The 13,174-nt window shown below is 48.5% G+C and overlaps 6 protein-coding genes across 6 annotated transcripts; 3 read left to right on the forward strand and 3 right to left on the reverse strand.

The window, feature by feature from the left end:
- Positions 1-400: 400 nt before the first annotated feature.
- On the forward strand, positions 401-1,556 carry N7518_010345 (LysM peptidoglycan-binding domain-containing protein; the record flags this gene model as incomplete). Its single annotated transcript, XM_057191271.1, has 2 exons — positions 401-772; positions 822-1,556. 2 exons carry the CDS (start codon positions 401-403, stop codon positions 1,554-1,556), a joined length of 1,107 nt encoding a protein of 368 aa, XP_057037407.1.
- A 254-nt stretch (positions 1,557-1,810) lies between these two features.
- Positions 1,811-3,112, reverse strand: N7518_010346 (proteasome regulatory particle lid subunit RPN9; the record flags this gene model as incomplete). The annotated part of the gene is made up of 3 exons (XM_057191272.1): positions 1,811-2,452; positions 2,522-2,757; positions 2,848-3,112. The coding sequence occupies 3 exons, from the start codon at positions 3,110-3,112 to the stop codon at positions 1,811-1,813; spliced, it is 1,143 nt and encodes a 380-aa protein (XP_057037408.1).
- A 1,224-nt stretch (positions 3,113-4,336) lies between these two features.
- On the forward strand, positions 4,337-4,878 carry N7518_010347 (uncharacterized protein; the record flags this gene model as incomplete). Its single annotated transcript, XM_057191273.1, has 2 exons — positions 4,337-4,342; positions 4,468-4,878. The coding sequence occupies 2 exons, from the start codon at positions 4,337-4,339 to the stop codon at positions 4,876-4,878; spliced, it is 417 nt and encodes a 138-aa protein (XP_057037409.1).
- An 828-nt stretch (positions 4,879-5,706) lies between these two features.
- On the reverse strand, positions 5,707-7,901 carry N7518_010348 (uncharacterized protein; the record flags this gene model as incomplete). Its single annotated transcript, XM_057191274.1, has 6 exons — positions 5,707-5,913; positions 5,983-6,057; positions 6,527-6,612; positions 6,665-6,758; positions 6,990-7,795; positions 7,847-7,901. The coding sequence occupies 6 exons, from the start codon at positions 7,899-7,901 to the stop codon at positions 5,707-5,709; spliced, it is 1,323 nt and encodes a 440-aa protein (XP_057037410.1).
- A 1,633-nt stretch (positions 7,902-9,534) lies between these two features.
- On the forward strand, positions 9,535-11,494 carry N7518_010349 (Zn(II)2Cys6 transcription factor; the record flags this gene model as incomplete). Its single annotated transcript, XM_057191275.1, has 5 exons — positions 9,535-9,629; positions 9,678-9,758; positions 9,812-10,516; positions 10,564-10,853; positions 10,908-11,494. 5 exons carry the CDS (start codon positions 9,535-9,537, stop codon positions 11,492-11,494), a joined length of 1,758 nt encoding a protein of 585 aa, XP_057037411.1.
- A 591-nt stretch (positions 11,495-12,085) lies between these two features.
- N7518_010350 (uncharacterized protein) lies at positions 12,086-12,802 on the reverse strand (the record flags this gene model as incomplete). The annotated part of the gene is made up of 2 exons (XM_057191276.1): positions 12,086-12,311; positions 12,417-12,802. The coding sequence occupies 2 exons, from the start codon at positions 12,800-12,802 to the stop codon at positions 12,086-12,088; spliced, it is 612 nt and encodes a 203-aa protein (XP_057037412.1).
- Positions 12,803-13,174: the final 372 nt, after the last annotated feature.

Genomic DNA, 13,174 nt, shown 5'->3' on the forward strand with positions numbered 1-13,174 from the left:
AACATTCGGCATTTGACACTAGAAGAGCTTAAGAGAGGTTGGACAAAGACCGCCCCTAACCTTATGCATACTATATCAGAGAGGTCATGCACGGGTGATCCAAGCGAACAATGAAAACATCCAGGATGTCAAACTTCTGATACGACACATTTCCCCGAATCTTTGTCAGGCCCTTGAACAATACTAACATCTCACATTCATCGCATGCATGAATGTTGGATTGTTCCTGACCAATTCCACGGGTCATGCCCTAACTCGGAAACAGTGTTCTGTTTCTTTCATGCAGCATCTCTATCCAGTCGCGATTACACGGCTGCGATTATCTCTATCAATCTATATAAAGAATGAGCCTTGTTACTCGACCAAATGGCTGTATCTCCCAGGTCTACACAAGAACAAGATGGGTCTCTTTCGAATCGACTTCCTTGCTCTATGGCTTCTCTTCCTGCGTCTCGCGACAGCCGCCATCCCGGTACCAACCAGCGACGGCTATTGCTTCGTCTATCTCATCCAGGGTTATGATACGTGTGCGCTGATTGCCAAAGCACACGGCATCACCGAGGCCAATATCGAGAGCTTCAATAAAAACACCTGGGCGTGGCTCGGATGCGGACGACTATACCAGGGTGACTTCATCTGTCTTAGCGCTGGGAAACCGCCAATGCCAATGGCCCTTCCGCATGCAACCTGCGGTCCACAGGTACCTGGCACAACACGTCCGGCTAACTGGGCCGACCTCCCCGGTTTGAACCCATGTGCTGAGTCCAAATGTGTAAGTAAAGTCCATAACCCTGTATAGATCTAGTCCTGACAACTAGCAGTGTGCGTTCTGGGGTCAATGTGGCGTCTCCGATCTATATTGCGAGGGTTACCGTGCGCCTCCTGCCGGTCCTACAGCCACCGTGAAAGGGGCGACAGAGGCTCCGACTTCCGAAGTCACTAGCAAGGCAAAGGCAACCGGGGTCCATCAATCCACCAACGCCAACACCAACACCGGCGCAGGCTCAAAAGCTACCTCCAAATCCAGCACCAGCTCTAAGTCCAGCACTACCGGAACCACCACCATCAAAGCCACGAAAATCACTACTACTACAACAACTAAACAAACCACTACCCAAAAAACAACAACACAAGCAGCGCCTGAAGCAAGCGTGTCTCAATATAGCTGGACGGCACCGTGGGAGATCACACTATACAGCCAAGCAAACTGCCAGGGCGACTACTACCACCTCGAGGGCTATAACAAAGAATACCTCGACGACAAGGGCTGCTTGGCGCTCCATGGAGGCCTTAATAGCAAATTCACCGAGACAGGTGTGACCTGTAAATGGTGGACTTCTAATAGCCTCACGTGGACTAGTTGTGATGCGAGCAAACTTGTGAAACCGGAGTCGTGGCTGCTCAAGAATGGGTATTGCTCGGTTTTTACAAAGACTGATTGTGATTGCTTTGATACCTGGAAGTTGTATTATCAGCCTAAAGGATGTCATAATAGGACTGAGGGGATTGATCCGCCTACTTTTGCTGCTTTGGAGTGTTCGATTAATGGATATTAAGGGGGATGTGGAGAGTTGTGTATATAGATTCTTTTCCTGGAATGAAGTTGCTCTGGTTTGTTATACTAGAACTATGAATGTCTTATTTTCCTATTCTTCCTTGATGAGTGAAGTAGATATCGAGTCAGGAAAACATGTAGAGCACATGTAGACTCACGCATATTCGAACTAAAAATATACTGGAACCACCATAAGAACGACACCATTGTATTCATTATAATAGAACTTATCAGAACACAAGTGAGATAAGACATCTATGCAGCCCAAACATCCTTACCAGCCCCCTCGATCCAGTGACCGAGCTGATTAACACCAGCATCCCATTCCTTAAGACGGTTTCGCATGCCATCAATCTGCTTCATATCCAGAACCTTGGGCTGAACCCAGTGGATCTGTGCAACCTGGGCAACCTGATCAATAGACCCACGCAGCAAACCCAGCGACAAAGCCTTCATAACGAGATGTTCGATCTCATCCGGCTGCACCTTGGTCTCGGACGCGATAGCCTGGAAAGAGAGAGAGCGGTTATGAGGGGGACGGTGGAAGACCATCTCCGTCAGTGCCGAGAGCGAAATCTTCTGGTACAGGAATACCCGGTGTGACTCCAGCAGCTTGTTCTTGCTGATGTTACCTGCCAGCACGTCGTAGGCAGTCAGGTCGCCCTTGTTGAAGGCGAAGAGAAGGTCGCGGAGCCAGTTGTGTGGGGTCTGGGTCAGCGAGTCCAGAATTGGGTGCAGGAGGAGCTCTCCGAAGTTGTAGATCGTGTCTGATACCAAGGCCGCTACGCTGAGGTTGTACGCGCGCGATGCGCGCTCGGTCTCGGTGAGTTCTTCCAGGTCAATGCAGGCGAGGTAGAGGAGGGCGTTTTTGTAGAAGGAGGCGAATTCTTGCTTAGCCTGGAGGGGGTGTTAGCTTCAATTTGAGTGCCGTGTCCGGCTGGACATAGGATAATTCGAATCACATACGTGGTAGTAGTCCGCATTCACTTTGTAGAATGACGCGTGCACGACAGTCTCGACCGAGTCGAACATGTCTAGCACCCGTTGGCAGGTGGCCAGATCCGTCTGTGCTCCTTCCAGATCCTTCAGCGACAGCTTGACGTTGGCCACGTCAGCGAGCGCGTAGACATATGCATCCTGTGTGTCGGGCGTATCCGTCTTGTTGGCGAGGGATGTGAGGAAAGCTAGTCGTTCTTGGTCATCTAGAGGGAGATGGTTAGCTTACATCAACGCAACCGAACGCTTATCATGGTGATTTTTTGAGCTTTCGGGCTAGACTGTGGACTACCAACCTGCGCATTCTGTTGCTGCCATCAATCCCAGTGACACAAACTTGAGCTGGTTGATTCGGTCGGCGAAACTGAGCACGAATGTCTTAAACAGGGCTAAGCGATGCGGAGCACTCTCTGGCATGCGGAAGAACTCGACCAACGAGTCTGTAAGCTGGTGCCATAGTTTGCGTTCCCAGTAATCTTCGAAGGTGAGGAAGTAGGGTTGTGTCTCCGGGCTTCCTTGTGCTTGCTGCTCGAGCAAGAAGTCGGGGATCTTAGACTCCATGGTGGAGATCTGGGTGCTGTTTAAGTTGAAGTCACTGACAGAGGACGGGATGCTGGGTTAAAGAGGAAGGTGGGTAAACTCGGACGGAATTGGAGATGTTGATGGTTGATGCGGACTGCAAGAGAGCTGATATGATGTCCTCACGTCGGCAGTTTGGAGAGCTCTCGCTCACCGCCTTGGCTTCCACGGTGTTCGATGCTTTGCTGTTTCTACGTCGGTTCTCTGCTTTGATTTTGATTATCTTTGAGGTTATATAGCTCTATAATTTACATTTTCAACTGGTCCTGGGGTACCAAGAGATATTGCATTAATACAAATGAGAGGAGGGTGCTGATGGAAGTGTTGTATTATCATATTCTACCAATTTTTATGTAGTTATAAAATTTTCGGATTGATAAGCTAAGTGCCTTATAAATCCAAGTTCCATTGTGTTTAGTTGAAGGTTTTCACGCGAATTGAATTGATTTCAGCCAAAGAATCATGCTTTGTAAATATCGAACAGAATTTTAGGGTTTCTCGATTGCCTCCGTGACGATGCTTATAGACTTTGAAGCAAATTACTAGTATGCAGAAGGATACAGAAGATGAGGATACCACTATGTTCGCAGAGTTTGGCCATTTCGAAGGTGAAAAGGGAGCCAAACCCATCACAAAGAGCATTCTTCAGACACTTCTCACCCCCGCACGAGTTGCCTTTCAAAGGGTTGAACGTATTGATGTACAATCTAGTCATTGGTGTAGCCGGTATGTGTGAGTACAATACGTTCATCCTGATAAAACCATGAAGCCAGCGATATTGAATTAGTTCCGCAGAGATAATGATTGAAGGCGGAATGATAAATCCATCAGTTGATATTGCTTTAACAATTGTGACACTTCACGATCGTTATGAACTCCTGCCATAATATTTCGACGAATTTGACGTGTGATAATCAACAGGTCTTTCCCAATGCCAATTTGGAAGCCCGTCTCATCGAAGTTGTATACATCAGAAGGTTGACTATACGAATCCATGGCAGCGCGAAACCGTATAAACCATTCTCGAATTAGATTAGATTCACGTCATATATACTCGCTTTTACCCGATGTCTAGTCTCTTTCGCTGGTGAATGCGATATTGGGATGTCATTCAAGCTGATGTTCAACTCCACTTCCAGAGCATGAACCACGACCACTGGGGATAGCAAGGACAGTATCCTGGAGATGGTAGCCACTCAAATCATGATGACGGTCAATAATCTCTCCTGTCTGAGGATTGACTCCACCCCAGAAGCTGAGCTCTAAGTCACTTGCGATGAGTGTGCCGCAAGCCTTGCCTTTCACATGAGCTGTACCCTCAACAACCGCAATCAAAGAGAGGCGACTTCACGTTCCAGCCTGCCGAACCCCCTGCTAGTAGGGGAGACAAGTGGCCAACTCTCGCCGGCGAAGTCGCATTTTCGGAAACCAGACGTCAGCTTGAACATGACATAAAATGGTGGCACACCCAGGGGAACGGCCAGGTCAATGTGGTCCTCTCAATCACAGTTTACCCCCGGGGCAAGATCACCATCGAGAAATGGGATCCTCCAGCACCAGGAGCAAATCCTTTGCCCACCCAAAAGATGGAGATTGTTCGACACCCAACTAAAATTAGCGGATCCCTCAAGATCGATTTCGAGGACGTATACCTTCGCCCCAAGCAGCGCAATGAGACCGATTTTATCCTCACGGATGCCGAAATGGAAAGGTTCGCATACTTAGTATGGCGCCCTCAGTTTCCCTAGCTTCCTAGTTCATTTCTAAAGCCTAAGCCATATATGGTGGAATAGATCGTGAAGATTCCATCGAAAAGCGGCGACCTGAGTGCTGACTGAGCATAGACTGAGCATAGACTGAGCATACCCTAAGTGCTCACTGAGTGATCACCTGTGCTGTGAAATACTCGGTGAGCAGGACCCCGAGCGCCATCATAAAGCGGCGGCACCGGTATATACAGCGACATACTTTTTCACCTTTCTTCGTACTCGAAATCCTGAGCGGTAGTTGTACTTTATTTATAATTGTCAATATTATTTGCTCCATGCTAGGACATATACCCTAGATCAGCTAAGAAACACCACTAGCTTTCCTTTCACAATCCTCTTCCAAGTCCTTAGGTGTTGTCACTGTTGTGTATGGACGGGTCCCCTGCCTAGCCCTAATTGGACCATCAGCTTGGACAGTGAACATAACGGCTTATTTCTCATCGCGTGAAAGCAATAGGTGCCGTAAAGGAAATGATGATTTCTAGAGACTTAGTACTCACTTGCATGAAGGCCCCGGATTCTACATAAGTTGTATGCCGAGCGAACAATGCACGGGTTGGCCTCCAGGTTCCAAGGGATCTAAACTATATGAAAGTGGAGACATAGGTGTAATTGAGCGACCTTGAATAATCCTGCTGTCAAGTTGCTTCTGGTGCTCGGACATGCTAATCAAAGTGGAATACTACGATACTATGACATAATGTATAAGAAGGCCCCAAAGGGAAAGGTATTTTGTATTTTTGTAAAACCCCGACCACACCCCAGCAGGGAACATGGAATCATAGATGCTAACGAAAAGCGACACATTTAAGCGTCATCGACGTTGGTGGTGTGGAGGCCCTTGGGGTCCTTGACGTTGACGGCCTGGACGTGGGAGTAGAGACGCTCTGTGGCGTTCTCCTCGTCGTTACGCTTGCGGGAGATGCGGACACGGATACGGAAGGGAACGCCCTTGATACCGGCTTCCCAGACCTTCTTGTTCAGCTGGGGGTCGACGCGGACGTCCTTGGTGCCCTGTTGGTGAGTTGAGCATGTTAGCGAACTGATTCCTCAGCGAGGTCAGGGGAGATCGCTCAAACTTACCATAGCCTGCGTAGCGAAGGCGCGGATCTCCTTGATAGCCTTAGGAGCACGCTTCTTGAAGCTGACGCCGTGGCACTATAATTCCGGAAAAGAAGTTGCAATCAGTCTTCCGCCCGAATGCCATCTGCTAGAGAAAACTCTGCGCGATGAATGTTCTGGTCTTTCGGCCATAGTGGACTTCATAAAACTAATTCTTCTTTTGTGTTCCGGGTGCGGATATGTGTGGATGCGAGCGAAGACTTTTTTCAAGATCTCCGCTCGGCTGTCTCTATCGCGAAGCAGACAAAAGACGAAAGCGCCATGTCCTACCTGCAGATTTCTCCGCAGGCCATGGTGAGGGTGGTGGTGTGACATAGGGGGGGATTGGTTTCCCATTCGACCCCGGATGCACACACACACCAATCCACACCACACACATTCTTTTCCGTAACAAATTCCATTTTCAGGAAAAAGTTTCTTGTTCTCTGTCCAATATATGCCTCCAGAACTGAATCGTATTCGAATCGTCGCAGGTAGACAGGGAAAGGGTTTGTGTTCAACATACTCGCTTGTGCAGGTTGATGGTGTACTCGCGAGTCACCACATCGGCGATAGCCGAGCGCTTGTTGCCAGTCTTGACGTTGGACATCTCTGCGGAGAAGGTTAGAGGATAAATTCGGAGTGGTGATTTGAATAGACTGACTGAAGGGGTGGTCGACGGTGGGCGGAGGTGATCGATTGTCAGAAGAAGAGTTCGCGGTCGATTTTCGAGTGAAATTCAGTGTGGTCTCGCTTGCCTGTGCGGGGTCTGATTGGACGGAGTGGGGCCATTTACAGCCAATGAAATTGTAGCTATGGATATTGATGCCTCAGGCAATAACCACCTTATTCAACTGTATCTACTTCCCTCTATGGTAGTGATTTAATAAATTGCTCGTGAATATTCAGGTTGAGACTATATTCTCGAGATAAAATTCTAATAGAAATCCTTCACAGTCTCCCAAAATCTATTTCTGGCCTGCGCTCACATCGGGATAAAGATCAAATCGGCGCTGGGTGGAGATAGGAATTCCACTGCGAATGTCCGCAATGGAATCGTTATCCAAGTCAGCGTAAACAATAGTCTCCTTATCTTCAGCCTCGGAGAGAATAATTGCGCTTGGGTTAGCGACCAAGCTGTGACCATAGGCGTGGTAGGCGGCATCCAGATCACGCGCCGGGCTGCAGAGGGCCACATATGACTGGTTATCAACAGCTCGGGCACGAGCAAGGAGCGACCAATGCAAAGGACCGGTGGTGGTGTTGAAGGCCGCCGGGTAGACGAGGAGGAAAGCGCCCTGGCGGGCGGCGATCATCGCTGCCTCTGGGAAACGAATATCGTAGCAGATGGCGAGACCGATCTTTCCATACTCCGGGAGATCAATGACTGTCAGCTCGTTGCCCGGTGAAAGTACATCGCTCTCCTTGAACTTAATCTTGCCCGGGATATCAATGTCAAACAGATGAGTCTTGCGATGAGTGCCAATCAACGCGCCCGTCGGCGAGAACACCAATGAAGTATTGTAGTACTTCTTTGTTGATGGCTCCAGCTCGGGAATACTCCCGCCGACAAGGTATGCATTTGCCTCCACGGCGATGGCCGACAGGGCGTGGAAGGAGGGCGATTGTTCAATCGTGGGAGGAGAGGGAAGGAGGGTCTCGGCGTATTTGGGAAAGAAATTCGTGCCATAGGGTGAGTTGAAGCACTCGGGAAGGACGATCAATTTCGCGCCAGCCTTTGCAGCTTCCAGGACTTTGCTCCGAGCATGAGAGAGGTTCACGGCCTTATCCGCTCCTAGATGGTTCGGTCAGCTGGGAAAACATCGACAGATCTTGGAAGTCAAACCTGATGCGAGCTGGACAAGAGCCAATTTGAGGGGCTGTTTCAAGAAGGTAGCCATGATTAGGAGTATGACGAGTATGAAGAAGAAGAGTTGGAGTTGAGGGGACTATTAGAATGACTGGAATGATATCGGAGTTGCGCGTTGCGAATGTTGCGAATTGCGGGGACGGCTATTTCGCCGATAAGGGAGATTTCAACATTACTCGCTCAAATTGTTCATACTTGAGGTCGATGTTGGAGATGTTGGAGTAATTTCGACTTGGTTCTTATAAATTCCGCGTAGATAGGCTGGTAATCTTATCTGGCTTCAATTATTGGAGTCCAGTGGTATTTTAGGCCTCTTTTTGATCCGAAGTAGAGACGTTCAGCAGACTCTATTGAGTAACGCATTTACTCCGTTTCCGTCTATTTGACAGGAAGCATCCCAGGGTCCACTATTTGGGGTAATAGATCCTCTCTACGGAGTACGGAGTTAGTAAATGCCATTTATTAGCTGGTATTCGTATATCAGTGAGCTTTTAAACCTCATATATGATTCCTATACTGAATTTCTCCATTTTATACCCAAATATGCCTGATGATCTCCACCTTAATCTCCTGCTTAGATGCCGCGTTAATTGCTCGCGATGCTTCTGATACTAAGAGACCTCAATTCCGACTCCGAAGCACCACTTCTATGGGTCCCTTCGACTAGGCACTAGGGACCCCCAATTTGGGGCATCTCCACGGAGTATATCCCACCCAACTACCCCAACACCAAGCCAGGCGCCCTTAACCAGCAATTCAGCTAGTTAGAATTAGTTAGGTTACTAAGCAGGGTAAAACAAAGCAATAAACCCTAAGCCCTACCTGCCTAATTGAGATTATGCCAAGCAGAAATTAGTTTCTAGTAATAACCACAACATTGTAGTACGAGTTAGGACATAATGCACTTATATTGCATACCGAGATACTAAAAGCGCAAGCAGAATTGACTATGTGACTGTGCCACTAACAGCGATGAGACCAACCAGGTTATAAGCCAGAGAACTACCTAGTATATGAGATGGAAGCATAGGTATTGAGGTGACTAGGCATTTATTGTTTAAGAAGCAAGGATGGAAAGACTACCTTGACTGGTCCAAAGTTTGGTCACAGGCGACGGCGACGGAGATGATTGCAACACCCACAAAGGGCAACATGGAAGGTGATGGCGCCGCTAAAGAACGACGAAATCACCGACCGTACGACAGGCGAAGTCGTCTGGCCTTCGAAGAACGTACGCCTCACCGATGAAGCAGCCACCGTCTCGCTTTGTGTATACAACAAGGCGTTCAATGTTTGACCTAGGCGACTGCTCAAATACTTGTCCGATGTGCTATATCGTACCGTCCTAGGCATACGGAGAAGAATCCCATTTTCTACATATGAATCGACACAGAATGAGAAGGAGGTAGTTGACAGTACGTATGAAGTTATGGCAAGGCATAGCATAGCCCTGATATAAAAAGGGGGTTATATAGTAGCTGAGGCCCACTGTGATGCAACTTGACCAATAGAAATGCGATCAAGTGCGGAGTTCCGTTCCTTCATTTCTTCCCAGTCAGACACATTGGACTCGAGTTGTTAACTTATTCATCATCTAACTGCTCCTGTATCTCGTTAACTCGATCCGACTCACCGTTGGCCTTGTTAGTGTACGCTAAGACGTCATGGATGAAGTTGGGGCCCGTCATCCTAAGGCTTGCATAACCTGTGCCAAGGCCAAAGTACGATGTTTCCCGGAAACCGAAGGTCCTTGTAAACGGTGAGCATATAGTTGATTTTATACTTGATCCATATTGACTTTCCTTAGTTGCCGTCGCTTGAGAAAAGAATGCCAAAAGCAAGCACCCGGCGCCCATCGTCGTGAGAAGAAATCGGTCGCAAGTGGCTCGTAAGTGTTCACTAAGTGTCCACCATTATCAGGCGAGACCGCTGACATTCTAGTAGAGATGTTGCCGCACTTGAGGCTAAATTAGACCGTATGGTCGCCATGCTGGCCGCCTCGGAACGAAATGTCAGAGAACGGGTAGAAAGCGGCCCAGAAACGAGATCATCATCTACGTTTGAAGAGAACCCTGCTGCTCCCGATGAAATCGAAGGCCAGCTGTTGATAGAAGTATTCTTCAAGAGAATGTTCCCTCTCTTTCCGTTCCTCATGATGTCCCCGGATATCACCGCAGAGGAACTGCGTCGAGAGAAACCATTCCTCTATCTGAATATCTCAATGGTCGCGTGCCAGAACGCTCCACGCCAGCGAGAAATTGTGCATGCAGTCAAAGAATATGTGGCCGAACACATCGTCATGAGAGGAGAACATAGCCTGGATCTTCTTCAGGGGCTTCTCATCAATGTGGCTTGGTTCGTTTCAGTCAGTCGTTTCCCCCGACCTAGGAACCAACCCCCCGATGTGCTCAAATCAGAAGAGGAGATTCGCCAAGCTATTCGAAGCGCTGCCCAGCTTGATACATTCGTGCACTTACTCGTGGCGCAATCCTTCAGTTTGGGCCTAAATCAAGAGCTGAATTACCAGAAGAACTTGAACTATGCTCTGACTTATTTGAAGGAATCTATAAATGAGGACTCTCATACTCCGGTTCGGACGTTGGAAGAGCGACGAACCTATCTTGGGTGTTATTATCTGACTACCATGTGTGTATGACCCTTGGTCTTGCTGGACATAAGCTAATTCTTCAAAGGCTCTCAACATGTGTAAAAGACCTGGGGCCGATTATTCGCTTTACAAGATACACCGACGAATGCTGCAATGTCCTAGACCAGGTCGCAGAATATCCCACCGATGCTTCTCTCGTACAGCTAGTCCGAGCGATGAAACTGGCAGACAGGATCCATCACACACTATATTATACCGACCTCCATTCTTCATCGGGTTCATCAGCGCCCCCGCCACTTGGTCTAAGCATACGATGGCTTGAAGCCGAACTTAAGCAACTCAAAGCTCGCATGCCGAGTCAGGCACCACACAATGGTAGGTTGTGCTGTTTTCGCGCACAATCTAACAATGATCTGACAACAACGACAGCCATTCTACAGCTTCATTACAACACGCTCGAGCTACATCTTTACCGAGTTGCACTTATTAACGAACCCAAACCTAACTATGGTGATCATCCTCTCATACAACTGGATCTCCTTTTCCACTGCGTGGAAGCGACAACCTCCTTTTTGCAAAACATCCTCTCTCTCCCCTCTGCTCTTTTTCCTTTCTTCCCCTTCACCATAATGTGTCAATTTGGCAAGGCAATCGTCACTCTTTCCCAGCTTTCCCTATATGACCATCCCGGATGGGACCGAGCATACGTGGAAAGCATAATGGACTTCGACCAGACCGTTGATCATATCACTGGCAAGCTCGAAGAAGAACTTCCATTCTTCGAACAGGCTCTTGCGCAAGATCCCAAGTCTGCTGAATTGCCGGAGATATTTGGAAGGATGACCAATCGCGCGGTAACGATTAAAAGGATGCATCGGCGGAGAAAAGAAGCACTGGAACAAACCTCCCTGCCAACGAATGTCGCCCCGATGGACTACAACTTCATGATAGATTGTCCCCTCGATATGCTGTTTCCTTTTGGTGAGATGCCACCGATTTATGGACAATATAGTTGATTGTCGGGTCTGGGCCTGCAGCGGAGCAACGGAGTCCGTCCCCGACATTCGGCCATTTCGATCTGCTTGTACGGAGTACATATTTCAATGTAATAATTATCTACTTCCACTTCCTAACTAAAGATCACTAGAAGTAAAGAAATTTCAGTAAGGTACTACATTTAGCAATTTTCTGTTTCAAAAACACGCCATGGCTGCGTCTCAAACTCAACTACCCCTTATTTCAAGCCATGTTTGCAATCCCAGTGACCTCAAGAGACAGACAGGCTCTATCCCGGGCCAGCTAGAAATTACAGGTCGAGTCATTCCAACGGACCATCTCCACAACTTCAAATGTAGAGAGAGCCCTTGGTTGTGGAGAGAGCCTTGGGTCTCGCCAAGAGGGCGGGTCGTGCAGATCGGCGATGCGGCTCAAACTAGTATTCTCCTGCCGTGGGACAGTGGTGTGATATGCTATGGACAGGGAATAGGGGGTTGTTCCGCAAGCGGGTATATTTCTGAGTATTTATCTAAATTCAAGCCCGTCTCCTCTCTCCAAAACTAGGTACAAATCCGACTTCCACAATGTATAAGTACACATTCAAGTTGAAATTACAGCACCATAACCCCGACCATAGCGGCAAGCACGGCCATGATACCGGCGACATTAGAGGCGGGGATAGTGGCAGCATTGAAAGCGGGTGAGCTGGTCGCCGCAGCAGCAGAAGAGGTAGCGTTACCAGTGGATAAGGCCGACGAGGTGGAAATCTTCAACGAAGAAGCGACCGCGGTGAGAGAAGAAGGAGCAGCCGTGATCATGCTATCGGCAGCTTGAGTGCTGGACGGGGAAGACGAAGAAGAAGAACCAGAAGAGGAAGAAGAAGAGGAAGAAGAATCAGACGAAGAAGAAGAAGAAGAAGCGAAAGCGGAAGACGCGGAATACGAGTCCGACACCGACGCCTCAGAAGTCTGCGTGGCAGAAGCGAGCACAACATCAGTAGTCGACGCGGCAGTCGCCGAAGAAGTCGACGCCACGGTGCTTGTAGAGGCAGCCTGTTTGCCATTGGGTCCCCAGCCCGCCAGGTAGTCGGGAGTAAGCGTTGCGGTTCCGCTGTATAGTGGACATCCCGGTTGGTTGGTCTTTGGCGGCGCACGACCACCGCCGCAGTCGAGGAACGAGCAGATCTCGCCGGTGCCAGGGACGTACCAGATGTAACTGGCGTAGTATTGCTCGACTATGACTTCCGACGAGACGCAGCCTTGCAGGTCAGTGCGAGCCGTGGCGAGGCTGGCGAGGCCTAGGAGGAAAGAAAGAGCGAAGGTTTTCATTTTTGGACGGTTGAACGAGCGTAAAAATTTAACGAGTGACAGCTGAGAAGCAGAAGAAAATAAAAGGGGAACGGGGAGAGAACTGGAAAGAAGAGCGATGTCTTAAATAGGCGGGTTTTTAGGCCGCCACCCGAGTCTCGGCCCCTCGAAAATCACAGCCGCAGGGTCTCAGGGTCTCAGGGTCCCAGGGTCTTTGTTTTGATCGACTTCATTTAGTTAATTGATGTATATTTACTGACATATATTTACGAGGTATGCTTAGAAAAAAAGATCAATTTTTATTCACCTTCACAGAAATACAATGTAGACCCCATTATCTTCAATAAAAAAAAAGGAAATCCGACTTGGAGCTCGTGGTGTCCAGGGAGATAC

This window comes from Penicillium psychrosexuale (assembly GCF_028828465.1).
Source record: "Penicillium psychrosexuale strain IBT 29551 chromosome Unknown utg000006l, whole genome shotgun sequence".
Lineage (NCBI taxonomy): Eukaryota > Fungi > Ascomycota > Eurotiomycetes > Eurotiales > Aspergillaceae > Penicillium > Penicillium psychrosexuale.